This window comes from Trachurus japonicus, chromosome 6 (assembly GCF_045865225.1).
Source record: "Trachurus japonicus isolate A0001 chromosome 6, Traja_1.0".
Taxonomy (NCBI): Eukaryota; Metazoa; Chordata; class Actinopteri; order Carangiformes; family Carangidae; genus Trachurus; species Trachurus japonicus.
Window position 1 is genome coordinate 33,359,049 of NC_140912.1, and position 17,478 is coordinate 33,376,526.

Below are 17,478 nucleotides of genomic sequence, written 5' to 3' on the forward strand. Positions count from 1 at the left end.
CTTCTCTAATTCTTTGATTTGACCATAATTAGCCTATTAGAAATAAAAACATTAAAATCAAACATCAATCTGATGACAAATGTTTAAATTAAGTGCGATAACGTTCGTATAAATGGTGAAATGTCACTATGAGAACATTTACTACATGTTTCTACACCTGAAAAGTCAATATTTTACTCAATTTACTCCACATTATTAATCTGTCGGCTTCAGTTACTTTATATAATTAATATAAAATATAATAAACACATAGATTTTGATGACATGTATCTATAAGGAAACATAAGCAGCAGCGGTAAAGCCAACCACATCCATACATCAATATAAATATCTATAATCAATATATAAAACATGTCATTTTGCATCAGGAGCATTTTAGTTTTGATTTTCAATATATTTACTGTAATATTTTGAGTTTTTTATAAAAATCCCTGGTTGAAAAAGCTGCAGCTGCAACAACAGACATAATGATTTCATATTTCTATTGATTTTAATCCATAAAACATGTTTAAATGAATTAATTTATTACATTAATTTAGTATAAAACTGATTTTGCTTCCTTTATTATTTGTCTTATTATTATCACTATTATTATTAATGGTAGTTGCAGTAGGCTATAGATTCCTATTGAGCTCATTATGTCAATTAATTAATTAATTAATTAGCCTAATAATAGATCAAGTGTGTCACGTGACAGTTTAGGCTCATTATGAATATGCAAAATGTGTGTGTGTGTGTGTGTGTGTGTGTGTGTGTGTGTGTGTGTGTGTGTGTGTGTGTGTGTGTGTGTGTGTGTCGTACCTTTCTGATGAAATCCTTTCCCGCAGAACTCGCACACGAACGGTTTGTATCCGGCGTGGATGCGTGTGTGCGTGTTGAGCGTGGAGCTGCGGTTGAAGGCTTTCCCGCACTGGTTGCACTTGTGCGGTTTTTCCTGCAGAAAGAGAAGAAAGTTTTTTAAAAAAATTTAAAAAAATACATCAAATAACAGTTATTATTAAAAAAAAGAGAGAAAAGAAACAGTTTTTTTTCTTTTCTAACTATTGTTTTCCCTGCACTTTAGTATAATGAAGCGGATTGAAGCTCATTTTCTCTCATTTGTTTTATGGATGTCCCTATGCTACTCATTTTTGGTCTCAAATGTCTTTATTGATTTGGGAATCTCATAAAGTTCATCACTATTACTGAAAGTATGGTCTTATTCTTAAATGTTGAATAGAAAAACAAGGAAGTTACTAATATAAACGTAATAAAATTGCTGTGTCTGTTGGGTAAATTCCACATACACAAAGCCAGATTTCTCCAGGCTACGCCAAATAAAACTTTATTTTATGTGCAACTTAAATCTTTTTTGGTTTGATTATGGTCCATATTAGATCAAATCTCTACTGTTTTTGTTTTGTTTTTCCTTTTTTTTTGCATATATTTATTTTCTGGCTCTTTATAGTTCATAATCATCCTTCTGGATATGCATCTTAATTCATTTATTATGTCATTTTCTTATTTTTGTCAAGCTCTGCTATATGTAGGCTATTATGCACTCTCTGTACTTTAGTGTTGTTTCATGTTTGTATGTTTCAAATTTGATAATAAAGTTTGTTAAAAAAAAGAAAAAAGGATTGAAGCTCATTGAAACTAACTGAGATGAACCGAGTGTCCCTGAACGTCTCAGAGGAAACTACAGGAGGAGCTCGTGCATCACGAACCAACGGGACCAACGTGAAGCTGCAGCGCATCAACGTCATGGCCAATAATATTATATACAGGCTGCAGGTGGATTAAAACAAACTAGAAACATGTTCAGATTTAAAATGTTTAAACAGCTCGATTTTATATTTTATTAACTTTATTTTATTAACTTTAGCCTATATTTGAGGTTGTAGAAACTCATGAACGGTTCATGTTCTTACTCTTCAAACAGCTACATCAATTAAAACAAATAGCACATCACCAAATTATAACCTATAATAGATGATAAATAATAAAAAATTCAATTAAATGAGGTTTTAAAGTCAAACGTGAAGCTTCTTGTTATTGATCGACAGGTTCAACCTTGGCTTTCAGGTATACAGCCTATTAACAGATCGATTATAGCTATAACAGGGTTGGGTTAACTTAGTTATTTATCAATAACTGGGGGAAGAAAATAGAAAAATAAAGTTTGTTTTTCCACAACAGAGTTCGTCTCTTTCAGAAAGCCCTGTTGGAATGGTTTTTAGTATTTATTGCTTAGGCTTTTAGGTTATTATTAGTAGTAGTAGTATTTTAAATGCTGCTATGGGTATGTGGGAATGCCCTCAAATGGAAATGTCGTTGTATGATACTATACAATGACAGTAAAGCATCTTAATCTTAATCTTTATCAGGATTTGATGATGAAAATGATCGATAAGGAATAAAAAAATAAAACTCATTGATCAGCAGAAACATCAGAGATCAACAGAGTTAAAGCTGATGAGTCGACAGGTAAACAAACCAACCAACCAACCAGCAGCAGCAGCGTGCAGCTACTGTACCAACCTGAGTGTGGATGATCTTGTGTCGACACAACGTGCTCGCCTGTCTGAAGCCTTTACCGCAAACCTTACACACGAACGGCCGCGCGCCGGTGTGCACGGGCATGTGACGGGTCAGGTTGTAGTGCGCGTTGAACACCTGAGAAAATAATAATAATAACAATAATTACAACGTTTAATTGACAATAACTATAATAATGATGATAATAATAGTAATAATAAACTCATTTTCATTAAAACAACATTCAAAAGTGTAAAGGCACATTCTCCTCAATCTGGTAGAATGTGATATTGGTAGCCTACTGCTAAAATATCCAGAGTTATTGGGCTTTTTATTTTGCTGTCCATCCAAAAAAACACAGTGAAACCAATTAGGCAAAGTGCAGTATCTATTTTCTACTTTTATTCTATAATTTACTCTATAATCCCACTGGAGTAAAACCAAGGCAAAGTGCAATCTATCTGCCATAAAACGGTCCAAACTGGTCAGAAAGACAAACTACAAAACTACAAAACACATTTAATTCATTTCCACCTTTATCTAATCAGTTATAGACTTGGTAGTTGTTCATAATTTGATGCTTAAAGGAAACCTGACAGTGAAAAACACAAAAAGCTGTTGCACTTTGCCTTTGTAGGGCAGAATAGGCCTTATAATATCTTAATTAAAAATAAATCAACTGTTAAAATAAATACAAAATATCTAAATAAGATTAATTTAAAAAAAAAACATGTGACTTTGAATTCGCCTCTGAGATCACGTTAATTACATTTTATGTTTAGTTCTTTTAAGATAAAAATAGAAAGTGTTAAAAAAAAAGGATTAAATGAGATGCGTAAAAGAAAAAAGGGTGTCGTGCCCTTTAATTATCAGATTGAGTCTAATTAAAGATCACGTGTCAGGGGTCATTAATAGACTGTGGAGACATTTAATGAGACGTTCAAACACGTCACAAAGAGAAAAAAAACGACAAAATCCTCTGATTGTCGCTGCTCGTTCAAAAACACAATAATGCTAATTAATAATAGCCTACAAATACAACATTAAAGCTTTCAGGTGTTGTAAATAAAGAATCTGACACTAAACTTCTCTGTGAATGAGATAAAATATGATTTAAAAACATTCAATATAAAAACCTGAGCGATTAAAATCATCATTGTTTTTCCTTTATCCCCACAGCAGTGCACATTTTAAATGAAAATAGGTAGCTACCTGTTTAGCTTTTATGCGACATTTTTTAACGTGAGTTTTTACATTGGTGTTTGTAGCCCAAATAATGACAATTTTCTGTCCTTTGCCATAGACTATAAAGTTTTTTGAATTGAACTGAATTGGATTCTAAAGGAAAATCTAAATTCATTAGTTTCAATAGGCCTATTTAATCAATAAAACAAACAAATATTTATTCAGACAGTTTAGTGATTCTTAATTTATTTCAATTATCTTTATTAAAATTAACAAAACCAGAATTTAGAGATGATTTTAAGAAGAATCAATGATTTTTAGGATCAATATCTATCTATATGTTTTTATAAAGTTTAAAACCTCCTCACACAGTTTAACTCTCAATATTATGATCCGATAAAAAAAAAAAATCAATAGCCTAGTGTATTAGATCCAGTTTCAATAGCCTATGTAATCAATAAAACAAACAAATATTTATTCTGACACAGTTTAATCCTCAGTGATTCTTTTTTTTTTAATGAACAAAACCAGAATTTAGAGACGATTTTTAAGAAGAATCAATGATTTTTAGGATCAATATCAACGATGTTCACCACAGCTTGCCTGTCTTGAATGTTTGTCAGAACTTCTTTGTAGGTGTTTTGCTCTGTCGAGTTCTTACACTGTCAGTCTTATTTCACCTGTGTCTGAGTTTATGTCTGTCCTGTTATACCTGTGTCTGTCTAATTGTTATGAAATCTTTTTTTTATTTTTTATTTTTTTATGTAAACTGCCAGAGGACTGCGGGTGAAAATTATAGCTACTTGCTAATCCCGGTACATTTACGTTATTGGGCTTCCTCTTTTCTCTCCCTTAAAAAGAGAAAAGAGCTGATGTTATTAATGTAGCTACATTGTCCTTTTTTAAATAAATAAAATAAGATTAAATGTTTGTTTTTATAAAGTTTAAAATCTCCTCATACAGTTTAACTCTCAATATTATGATCCGATAATAAAAAATAAAATAAAACATAGTGAATTAGATCCAGCCGCTGTGGTGCGTTCACGGCCCTCCTCCCTGCTCCCTCCTCACCTTGCCGCAGACTTCGCAGGTGAAGACCTTGGGCTTGTTCCCGGGGCAGGCGCCGCTGAGCCGGGCAGCAGCAGCCGCCGCCGCCGCCGCCGCCGCGGAGCCTTTAATAAAGATCTTGTCGCTGAGGATCTGGTCTCGAACCTGGTCTCGAACCTGGTCCCGCTCCTTCAGGTAGTTCTGGATGTGGATCTGGTTCTGGGAGACCGGGTATTCTTTACTACTACTAATACTACTGATACTACCACTAATACTACTACTAATACCACCACTACCGCTGCTGCTCTTCTCCGCCGCGAGGAAGGCTTTGTGGCGCGCGCTCAGCAGGTACGAGGCCATCGGGTGCAGGTTGAACTGCGGCGCAGCGCACGAGCCCCCGACACCGTCCAACGCGGCGCTCGCGCTGCTGCAGTTGAGGTAACAAACGGCGGGAAACGAGGACTGGTTGACCACCACGCGGGGCCGGAACAGTTTGTAGTGACCAGTAGCGGTGGTAGCAGCGGTGGTTGTGGCGGCCTGTTGCTGCTGCTGCACCGAGTCCGATGCTGCCGCTGCTTCATTGTTGTTGTTATAGTAACCAAAACTCAAAAAGTCAGCGGGTGAGGCGGCAGCAGCAGCAGCAGTGTCGAAGTGTCCAGGTTCGAGCCCAGTGATGCTGATCCTGTGGTGGTGGTGGGGCCCCGGTTCGATTCCCAGCGGCAGCAGCGGGATGACGCAGCGGTGGTGGTGGTGGTGCAGCTCCGGTCTGGATGAAGGGAACCAGCCGGGCAGCGGCGGCAGCAGCGGCCCAGGCGGCCCCGGCGGCCCAGGCGGCATCGACCCTGGTCCCGGCGGGGTGGTCCGCGGCGCCATGATGCGGTCGATGGAGAAGGCGAGAGGCTTCGTGGTGTTAGAGGAGGAAGAGGAGGAGGAGGAGGAGGAGGTGGAGGAGGAGAGCAGCATGTCAGCGGCCTGGTGGCGGCTGCTGCTGCCGGGGGAGCCGCCGTGGAGCCCCGCGGGGCGCCGCAGCACAGCACCGGGACCGGGACCGTCCATCACCCGCCGCCAGTAGGCTACATCCACTACACAACAACAACTACACAACAACTACACAACAACTACACTAACTAGGAGTGAAGTGGTGAAGCTGCTGGAGAGAAGAGAGAAGAGAGAAGAGAAAAGAAAAGAAAAGAAAGAAGCTGCAGGTTGTGGAGGGTTGAACTGCTGCTGCTGCTCGGTTACAACCACTAACTAACCCCCTGTAGCTCCGTCCGGACCACCGAGCGAGCATGCAGCGGCGGGTCCAGGTCCAGATTCCAGGTCCGATTCCCCCCTTCCCGTTCCCTTCCCTTCCCTTCTTTTCCTCCAATAGCTTATTGATGAACAGATCAGATAACAGCAGCAGCAGCAGCAGCGGCGGCGGCTCGATGCAGGATCGTTATACGCGTCCAGGAGGGAGAAGAGAAGAGGAGAGAAGTGGATAATTTGCTCAATTCTCTTCCTCCGTCGATTCTCTTCTGCACTTGTCGCCGCTGGAGGAGGAGGAGGAGGAGGAGGAGGAGGAGGAGAGAAGAGGAAGAGGAGGTTGTCCTTTACTTGGCAGGACTCTGACTCCTGCTCAACTGGAAGAAGAAGGTGTTTGGTAAATCCCGCAGGTCTCCTTCCTCGTCGTTCGTTGTGGCTTCGCGTCACTTCGTGTGTGTGTGTGTGTGTGTGTGGTGGTGCTTTTTTTTCTTTCTTTCTTTCTTTTTTTTCCTTTTGGCTCGCGATGCGCAGCGCAGCGGCCGCGGGGTCAGTGCGTTTTTTGGAGCAGCAGATTCAGATTCGGCGCTTTTTTACCCCTTTTTTTTCCTTTTACGCACGGATCAGAGACGGAGACGCGGAGCAGGACGTGGATTTGAAGTCATCGATCTGTGGAGGGATGATCACACACAAACTTTAACCCGAGCGCTTTTTTTTTCTGTTTCTTTTGCCACTTTTACGCACGACGTCACACACACACTGAGACGGAGAGAGTGAAACATCCAAGACTTCTCTCTTCTCTCTCTTCTCTCTCTCTCTCGCTCTTTTACGCACAGACAGACAGAAGGAAGGAAGGAAAGCGGAGCCGCAGATCGACGAGATGAATGGATGAATGAATTAATACAATAATACAACTGGTAGACTGCTAAAAAAATAAAATAAAATAAAAAGAAAAGGCCGGAATTCAAATCCACCCAAGAAATTCACCAATATGCAACAATAATAAAAGACATTAAAAATAAAATAAAAAGCCATGAAAACGAACTGTATTTTTGAGAGATTCAATGTAGCCTCTCTTTAAGAACGATCTGTTTGAACAATGGATGTTATTTATATGAATTTCTGGCAATGTTTATTGTTTATGTTCATTATTATGTTTTTTGTTTTTTCATTTATTTTAATTCCCTCATCATTCCTGTATGTCTATATATGTTTCCCTATAGTTTTCAGTGTATGTAATGTTATGTGTGTCTATGGTTATAATTTTATGATGCTGTCACGCTACCTCATCTAAATAAAGCACAAAAAAAGAAAAAAAAATGGATGAATGAATGAATGAACTCAAAGAGTAGAAGAAAAGATGGAGAGAAGTGACGGTGAAGAGACACAACAACAACAAACACCAACAAAAAACCTCCCTGTTTCCATTTTAATGTTTCTTTTCTTCTCTTTTAAAAAATATCTCTCTATATATATAATAATAATATTGTTGTTATTATATTATACTACTACTAATAAATGAGTGTAAATAAAGATTCTCATTCTGTGTGTTTGAGTTTTCACGGTCACAGAATGAGCTGCGTCATGAAGAACAATGAGGAAAATAGGAAACACGAGCCCTAGAATAGAAATATACGTATAGATAAAGATATGTATATATATTTAGATAACTCAGGGGTTATTATGGGATGTTTGTTGCTCGTTCAGAGGTCAGAGGTCACAGAGACTCTACAGGCCTGGAGATAAATATCTACAGTTTTATTCTAAGGACGCTCATTTATACTGATATAATAACCGCAATAACTTATAATATTAATAATAATTATTATCATTATTAACATGTCACGCATTTGTTTGTGTTTGTTTCGTTTCTTTTTATTAGTTTTTATTAATTGTGGACTCAGGTTTTAATGTTTTGTATTAAAGACACTGATGCTCCTGTTTGACTGTTTTTATCTCAGTTTGTGTTTTATTGTTTTATCTCCTTAAACTGTCGCGTGACCTCTGTGGGTCCTCGTGGTCATGTTTTTTATTTTATTATTTGTTTTAATGTCAAACAATTTCTGAACATTTAAAGCTGCTGCATAAATAATCTCATTACTGTTATTATTGTAATTATTAGGATGAAATGCTGCTTTATAAAGCTGAAGTGGTTTTTAACATTTTTTCCCTCCAGTGTTGATATAAAATATTATAGAAGAAATAAAACGGATGACATGTTCTGGTGTTGAGTCAACACTAGAAATTCGTTCATAAACATTTATTACAGGAACATTCACTGTGTTTCTACATTCATTCATTCATTCATTCATTCATTTTCTATACCGCTTATCCTGCACTAGAGTCACGGGTTGTGTTTCTACATGATTAATAATAATAGATTGATCATTTTATTATTATTGAGGTTCATCATCATTATTACACAAACCTAATGTGAATAAAGACAACACTGACTGATATGTAATAATAATAATGATAATGATGAATAAATGAAACAAAATAAAATAAAAACAGTAAATGAACCTCAGGCCGGAGCTTCATGTCAGTGTGAACAACCAGTGGATCAATAAAAATCCACAGGAACATGATCAGGTTAAATGCAAAAGACAAAAGGTGTTAATATTATTATTATTATTATTATTATTATTGTCAATTGTCAAGTCACAGTTTATTTATAGAGCACATTTAAAACAACCTCAGTCGACCAAAGTGCTGTACATAAGAATCTGGAGCAGAAACATGTGAAGCAGCGTCTGAGGCCTTTAGGTTTAAACCTTGACCTGTTTCACTTCATTTATTCTCTTTATAATGACATTTAAATTAGAGCTTTTTCTTCTTTTCAGAGACATTTATATATTTTTGAAATAAAACCTCTAATCTGATCAAATCAGAACATTTTAACTGACTTGTGTCTTTTATTTTGAAATTACTTCATAGACATTAACAAATAATCTTTTTTTTTTTTTTGCTGGACCTCAGATTGAACCACAATGGAGCAAATAAAAATAATGATTCATTATAATAATGAATTAATAATGAAATAATGCCCTCTCTCCCTCTCTTGTGTTTCTGCAGCAGGACTGTTTTATTTTGGAGGGAAAACATTTGATGCTCATTCATTTCAATGGAAGAGAGAGAACATCAGCTGATTGGTCGAACAGAAAAACCTTAAAAATCTCTAACCTGTCAGATTAAAGAGACACAGACGATAAATATTTCTACAGATTATCAGTGAATCATTTTAATGAGAAGCTTTAAAACCTCTGAGCCACAAAACTAAATCGATAAATGAAGAAACTGTTCCTGTGACCATTTTAAGGGTTTTCCTTAAGGTGATTTAAAAGCAGCTTTAAGGGATATTCATGTCGTTTTAAACAATGGTGATATGTAGGTTTGTGACTATTTGTGCTTTTATTCTTCACATACTTTATAAATGTATCTGACTATCTTTAGTTTTCTCTTTAATGTTCCTGTGAACCATCTACATAATACATTTATGTACAAATTTAGTACAATATTAGACTAAACACACATCTGCATGTGCCATGGGCATAGTGCAGTTTCTTTCTTTTTTTTAAGTATATATTTTGGCTTTTTTTTGCCTTTATTTGCTAGCACATAGTAGAGATAGACAGGAAAGGGGGAGGCAGAGAGAGGGGGAATGACATGCAGGAAATCCATCCTGCACTTTATTGGGGCATTGTGTAATCAGAATAAATGTAATCTTGCACTCGTCACTTTAGCACTTTAATTAGCACTGTAGCACTTTATAACTGTTCTGTAATCTCTTGGTCCCCTTACATATATTATACTATAACATACATATGTTGTCCATGTCATATATCTGTATGTGTAAGATGTCAAGGTGTTATCATGATGCATTCTTCTATTGTCCTAGTCCTGCCTCTTGTGCTTTTATCTTCATTGTTTTTATGTCTAACATCAACCTGCCAATGGGACTGGATGGAAATGAGCCACTTGGCTACAATCCCACATATTTACCCAACAGTGTTCATCAATATGTAGGTTCGTTACCTTTAATTGTCAGTGCAAGCTATTTTTAGAGCGGCGGAGCAGAGCCGTGAGCTGCTCAGAGCTACGCTACGGAGGCTCATTATGGGATTTCTTGGTTTCCCTCATCAAACTCATCAAATACACAATCCAACAACTCCACAACGCTCTGGTGGACAAGTTGTGAGCTGCACATTCACCACGCTATGAGATAATAACACAACGTTACCACACAGAGTTGTTTTAGAGGGAAATTCAGAGACTGTTGATGAAAAACGGTCCCTGAAGGCAACACGCATCAGCGGTTTTGCATGAATTTCCCTCTAAAACAACTCTGTGTGGTAACGTTGTGTTATTATCTCATAGCGTGGTGAATGTGCAGCTCACAACTTGTCCACCAGAGCGTTGTGGAGTTGTTGGATTGTGTATTTGATGAGTTTGATGAGGGAAACCAAGAAATCCCATGAGCCTCCGTAGCGTAGCTCTGAGCAGCTCACGGCTCTGCTCCGCCGTTCTAAAAACAGCTTGCACCGACAAATAAAGGTAACGAACCTACTGCTATGACTATAGGGGTTATGGCGATGGGCCAATTTGCCAAAATGTTAAACTATCCCTTTAAAGACAGTTTAAGGTTTAGGTGCCTCCATGTACTTCAGTGTATTTTAGATTAACGTCCATGGTTCTGCTGCATCAATGAGCTGCTCCACGTTGCAGATGTTGAAGCTGCAGATGTTCCAGTTGGTCGAGGTCGAGTTGTTTCCATGTTGAACCAGGAAGTGGTTCCTCCATCGGTGTCCACAGACTTCTGGCCAAATAGCTCAGTTTAAACCTTCTAACATCATGTAAAATGTTGTTGATGCTACAATGTGAACACAAGTGTCTTTAAAGGGATAGTAGCATTTTTTTAAAAGTGGGGTTGTGTGATCTCCAAATAGCCCCTAAGTACTTTAATTGCAGTAGAAGACTCTCTGCACTCCTCCCGTTAGCAACGCCAGCCCATAATAGCCCTGCCCAGAGATTTACAACATACAGTGTTGTGATCAGACCCAAAGAAACGGCCTATTTTCACGGCCTAAAAGAGGTTTTACCTGAAAAAAAAATACACAGTTCCATTGTTCACTATAATATAATTTTTTCCAGCCCTTCAAAGTTCAGGAAAAACACAGTTTTTATTTGGACCTAACCAACTCACGTATCCCTCCGCCCAGGGTTAGCGCCCGCCGATCAGCAGTTAGTTAGGTCCAAATAAAAACTGTGTTTTTATTATATTATAGTGAACAATGGAACTGTGTATTTTTTTTCAGGTAAAACCTCTTTTAGGCCGTGAAAATAGGCCGTTTCTTTGGGTCCATTCACAACACTGTATGTTGTAAATCTCTGGGCAGGGCTATTATGGGCTGGCGTTGCTAACGGGAGGAGTGCAGAGAGTCTTCTACTGCAATTAAAGTACTTAGGGGCTATTTGTAGATCATACAACCCCACTTAAAAAAAAATGATACTATCCCTTTAATGTTCAAACGAAACACAAGCTTTTATTTTGAAACAGTCCTTGTTTGAGAGAATAAAAGCCAGAGAGTGAGACCAGAGTTGCTTTAAAAACACTTTAATAGAGACACTGAGATCAGACACCTGAACAAAAACAGGTGCACAATAATCAGACGATATAAATATACTTCTTCAAATAGATTTTTGTCCTTCAGGGTTTTTGGCCTTTTCAACTGCACTGACACAAACTGGACCGGACAGAAGGCCGACGCTCCATTCACAGATAAAAACACGCAAACAAACGAACGACACGCTGCTTCGTTCGCTCACAGCCAATCAGATTCAACGACAACGGTAATCGGATTAAAAGACAAGTGATTTTACTGTTAAAAAACCAAAAACTAAACAATAAAAACAGTGGAGTCTGGACCTTTTCAGTGCGTCGGCGCGTTTCTAAGACTTTGATCGACGTTGGATATGATGCACATCAGGCGGTACGACCATATACCACGCTACAGCTCAATAGAAAATCTTCACAACAAGTAAAATATCACAATGAACAGAGATGAAACTACACCGGCGTGTAGTCGCGCTCCTCACAAACCGTTCCCCACTTTCACTTCCTGTCCCGACACCTTTACACACACCGTCGCGTTTCGCCCCGTTTCACAGCAGAACTCAGACCTGTAGAAATAGATCGTGTGTGTGTGTTTTTTTTGCATCTCGTACCACCTGAGGACGCGGTGCAGATTGAGAAACGACAGCAGCAGCGCAGCAACATTGAGTCAGCGTGGAGCTGTGATCTAAGACACTGAACATCAAACATTCAGAGATGAAGAACTGTCTGGTTTTTCTTGGTTTTTTTTACCTGAAGGTTGAATCCTGAAAAACAACATGGCACTGAATGAATGACTGAATGAATGAATGAGAAATCCTCCGTTCTGTCAGAGTTCTTGAACGTGACACGGTCATCAACGCTTGGCAACTACGGCTGTGGCTAAAGACTGGAGTTAATGAAGGTTAATGGTGGTTTATAATAATAATCTGGGTGATGTTTTTGTAGCTTTTGGGCGTCAAATCTGTCGGTTGCTGTCCAACAGGTGAAGACGAAGGAGCAGTCAGGTTGGAAACAAACTCAAACTGTGTATTGAAAACATGCATAAGTCGACTCATCGCCCTCAACTTTGACCGATCAGACGAGTTTTCTGTTTTCCTGTCGTCCTGAAGGCCACAGTTGCAGGTTTCACTTCACTGCATTGATTTAGATGAATGAACTGTTGGTTTGTTTCCAGTCTGTCTGATCGTTCGTCCTTCATAGAGGGACAATGATACTGACGGAAACTATGGACAAACTGTGAACTAGTCATCCCTTAAAGCGATAGTTCAACATTTTAGCAAATTGACCCATTGCCATAATCCCTATAGTCATAGCAGTAGGTTCGTTACCTTTAATTGTCGGTGTAAGCTATTTTTAGAACGGCAGAGCAGAGCCGTGAGCTGCTCAGAGCTACGCTACGGAGGCTCATTATGGGATTTCTTAATCGGTTTCCCTCATCAAACTCATCAAATACACAATCCAACAACTCCACAACGCTCTGGTGGACAAGTTGTGACCTGCACATTCATCACACTATGAGATAATAACACAACGTTACCAGACAGAGTTGTTTTAGAGGGAAATACAGAGACCTCTTGATGGAAAAACTGTCCCTGAAGGCAACACGCATCAGCGGTTTTGCATCAAATCTCCCTCTAAAACAACTCTGTGTGGTAACGTTGTGTTATTATCTCATAGCGTGGTGAATGTGCAGCTCACAACTTGTCCACCAGAGCGTTGTGGAGTTGTTGGATTGTGTATTTGATGAGTTCGATGAGGGAAACCAAGAAATCCCATGAGCCTCCGTTGAGCAGCTCACGGCTCTGCTCCACCGTTCTAAAAATAGCTTGCACCGACAATTAAAGGTAACGAACCTACTGCTATGACTATAGGGATTATGGCAATGGGCCAATTTGCCAAAATGTTAAAACTACCCCTTTAAGGTTTGGGTATAAGGTTGGTCAACTGGAAACACAAAGATCCTGTAGTGAAGGTCAATAAAAGCAAAGACCAGTTGTTTGGTTTGTGTCTCCAGGATCAACGCTAAAGGACAAACCAGCAAAGATTGGTCTGGTATTTGAATATGAACCAATCAGATCAGGAGGTTTTAGGTCATAACCATCGCTGATTAAAGCCAATTAAAGCTACTTCTTGCGGTTATTGAACTGAACTTCAAGTACTGAGGTGCTGTGATGGCGTCGGGCTGCTGGTCAGAAACATCTTCGGTTGTTTTATGAAGTTAAACCAACGAACAAACAAAAGAAAAACACAGGTGAGGAGAATGAAAGCTTTGATAAAACCACCGGTTCAGTATCCCAAACCTCCTGTTAAATAAAAATAAAACTCTTCCAGTGGATTTTCATTGGCGCTAGGAATGTGATTAAAAAAATAAAATAAAATAAAATAAAATAAAATAAAATAAAAAGCAGCAGCGGCGTCGCCTCAAGCTTCAACAATGAGCTACGACTGAGGATGAAAACCAAACAGGAAGGAGTTGCACTAACGGCAATCGCTGAGCTCGACTGTACAAAGTGACATCAATCATAGTAGTATGGCTGCACGCGGAGGGGGGCGGGGCTTAGCGAGGCTCGTCTCGGCTCGGCTCGCCACAGTCCGGTCCGGAGCGTCTGGACGCCTCGCCGCGCCGCGCCGCCACTTCCTGTCTCTGGCGTTACGTACATTCGGACTCATGTACGTTTGTTTCAACATGTAAGTGTCTGAGCGATGAGCATGTGACAGGTCGGCGGTGGTGAAAGTGGGCGTGTCACTACCTGAGCGTCACCTCTCAACTGATCACTATGGTAACGACGTTTTCGATTTTATCTTTTCTCTTTCACAGTTTTACTTTTTGGAGAAAAAAAAGCATAAAAACATCTTACATGTTCGACTAAAACATTAATCAGAACAGAACTGGACGAAAACATTGCTAGGTCGTTAGTTTACCTACGACAGACCTTCATTGTTGGTCAAAAAACCTCAGTAGCAGCTGGATTTGCAGTGGGACTTGATTGTAAATATAGTTTTAAAACTCCGACTGTAACAAATATCAGTAATATCACAGATTTATTCACCATGACCTGATTGTATTTCTGTAGTAGGCTAACAGCTGTCCTTGTCCGTTAGCTAGACGGATAATGTTAGCCGTTAAGCTAGTAACGCTGCATTCATATTAGAGCCGTAATAACAACATTGATACGAATATGAGACCAGCCAAACTCTGTTAATGTCTGTCCACTTTAAAATTTCAGAAATGTTATTCTTCAGTATGACTGAGTTAAAAAGAATTAAGGAGAAAATGCTTTAGCATTACATGTTAGCTCGCGTTAGCTTAACTTGTTGTGGGGTTACGGAGAAGCTTTTTTGTCTTGTAGTTTTGATCTTTGATCTTTGCTTACTTTCTCCCGTTTTATTTAAGTTTATCTATTCGGGATTTTTAACATGGAGAAAATACACAACATTATTTACTAGCAAGTGTTAGCCTAACTCCTCTTGTTTTGTTTATTATCTCGTCGAACATGGCATGCTAGCTTAAGCTAGCTAAGATAACCTTTCCTATTTTCTAGTACATTTTCTAGTTCAACTAACATTAAATTATATTTATTGTTTGTCACAACCTAATTGTACATTTTTGGTAACAATTCTGACCTTTTCTGTTAGCTAGCAGGATAATATTAGCCATTGAGCTAATATAACACAAAATGTGTTTACTTACAATTGAGTTGAGTTCATAACTCAGCTGGACTCTGAACTTTGGTCTCAGGTTTCTTGTGTTTTAATTTTAAGAGTAAGACTGAGTAGTGAAAATACGTCAATTACAAGGCATGCTAACTTCAGCTAATATTCGCCTAACTTTCTGTTGTTAATATTGCATGGTGGTTTTCCTGAGCAGCCAAACCTGTTTTTTCTTATTATTCTTCAATAATTTTTCGTCTTTAGTTTTTTATTGAAGACTGAGTGGAGAAAACGTAACACACTAGCCAACTTTAGTATAATATATCTCATTTAAACCAGCGACAAATTCCAATAATGCTAATATTGAATTGTATTTAAAGGGATAGTTCACTCAAAATTGAAATTTCACTCATTATCTCCTCCCCCTCATGTGGACTAAGGGCTGGGAGAAGTTTCAGAGTCCTCCGTGGCTTCTCTGAGTTACAGGGGGTCTCGGCGTAGCAGTGCATGTCCATATAACGGTTGCAAATGGATACCAACTGTCTTCGTAACAAAAAGACACACCAAAAAACATCCAAATACCTCCATGCTGCTCGTATGTAATGTCCCTCTTGTATTGAAGCCCCGAAATGCAAAATTGTCCCGAAAAAAATTAAATAAGTCTATATTTCAAGCTTGTTTTGTAGCGGAAGCTTCTCGAAGCTCCTCTTCCCGGTTCGTCAAATTTGGATGAACTGGGAAGAGGAGCTTCTGCTACAAAACAAGCTTGAAATATAGACTTATTTAATTTTTTTCAGGACAATTTCACATTTTGGGGTTTCAATACAAGACGGACATTACACACGAGCACTATGGAGGTATTTGGATATTTTTGGTGTGTTTTTTTGTTACGAAGACAGTTGGTATCCATTTGCAACCGTTATTGCACTGCTACGCCGAGACCCCCTGTAACACAGAGAAGCCACGGAGGACTCTGAAACTTCTCCCAGCCCTTAGTCCACATGAGGGGGAGGAGATAATGAGTGAAATTTGAATTTTAGGTGAACTATCCCTCAAATGTGTTTTAGTTTCAGGTCACAGTCAGACCGGTGTTGATCTGTTAGAGAGGGCGACGGTCAGGTAGCAAACAATTGTGTGTGAGGGAAAGGTCAGGTGTGTGTGTGTTTTAGCGTGTGTGTGTGTGTGTGTGTTTAGTCGTCCTCCTCATCACTGTCTCTCATGCTGATGCCCTGCAGGCCGTCGCCCGCCTTCACGGCCGCCGTGGCCTCCTCCACCGTCAGCCGGTTGTAGACGGTCTCGTAGCTCTTGCTGTTGAGCGTGCCGTCCAGGACGCCCTGCAGCCTGAAGTCACGGTAGGTCTTCTGTCGAGGTGGGAGGGAGGGAGGGAGGGAGGGAGGGAGGGAGGTAAAGGGAGAAGGGAAGGGAGGGAAAAACAGAGAGAACATCTTAGGAATGCAGCGAGCCGGAGGAGGCGTCTGCTGTTTGCCGATCGGAAGGACAAAAGCGGGAAGATTGAGTCTGAAGGACGAGCTGAATCTTTTATGTGCCGGGCCCGGGGAAGGCAGGCCGAGGCGACCGAGAGGGGGGTTTTACCTTCAGTCAGAAGCCATTATCATTCCTTGTTACAGTCATGTTGCTTTCAAGTTTAACTAGCGCGTCTCTGTACATTAGCAAACTATGAAAAGACAAAAAAAAAACGGCAGCGCCACACAATTTGAGCAGTTTTTTCTCTCTCGCTGCCTCTTCACACCTCTGCTGCTGCTGCTGCTGCCTTCAAGGACGCCTCAGTCTGCTGTGATTTGTCTTTATTATCATTCCCTCAACGTCGTCAAATCTCACTGTTTCTACACAATCAATCTACAACATATGTTTTCTTTTTAATGAATCGGTCTCAGAATCACCCACTGCCGCTCTTTTCACACGACTAACAAAAGGATCAGGAAGGTAAAAGTAAAACGCATGCAGATTGACATCCCTTCTTTTCTTTCTTTTCTCTCTCTGATGTTGTTTTTACCTTCACAATCTTGATGAGTGTTTTCAGCTGGTACATGTGGAGCTGCAGGTCCAGTCTGTCAGTCAACCAAACACACACCGCCTTCATGGAGCCCGTGTACCATTGCTGTAAGAAGCAAACACACACAAACACACACTCACATTACGAGATGTTTACTGACACACTTCCCGTTTTCTTTCAATATTTATCATCTAGATTTTCAGGATCT

General features: G+C 39.4%; 2 protein-coding genes across 7 annotated transcripts in view; both read right to left on the minus strand.

Moving 5' to 3' along the window:
• The window catches only part of fezf1 (FEZ family zinc finger 1), an 8,378-nt gene extending 2,756 nt beyond the window's left edge, over nucleotides 1–5,622 (minus strand). The window contains exons 1-3 of the mRNA XM_085780498.1: nucleotides 4,774–5,622; nucleotides 2,521–2,655; nucleotides 802–934 (exon numbers count right to left, since the gene is read on the minus strand). Of these exons, the coding sequence (XP_085636624.1) occupies nucleotides 802–934; nucleotides 2,521–2,655; nucleotides 4,774–5,622 (1,117 nt within the window). The remainder of the gene's footprint in view (nucleotides 1–801; nucleotides 935–2,520; nucleotides 2,656–4,773) is intronic.
• A 10,805-nt stretch (nucleotides 5,623–16,427) lies between these two features.
• Nucleotides 16,428–17,478, minus strand: part of cadps2 (Ca++-dependent secretion activator 2) — a 242,284-nt gene continuing 241,233 nt past the window's right edge. For all 6 annotated transcript variants that reach the window (XM_085780267.1, XM_085780266.1, XM_085780265.1 and 3 more), the window contains 2 exons: nucleotides 17,271–17,375; nucleotides 16,428–16,617 (listed from right to left, as the gene is read on the minus strand). In XM_085780267.1, coding sequence (XP_085636393.1) covers nucleotides 16,447–16,617; nucleotides 17,271–17,375 — 276 coding nt within the window. In that variant the 3' untranslated portion in view covers nucleotides 16,428–16,446. The remainder of the gene's footprint in view (nucleotides 16,618–17,270; nucleotides 17,376–17,478) is intronic.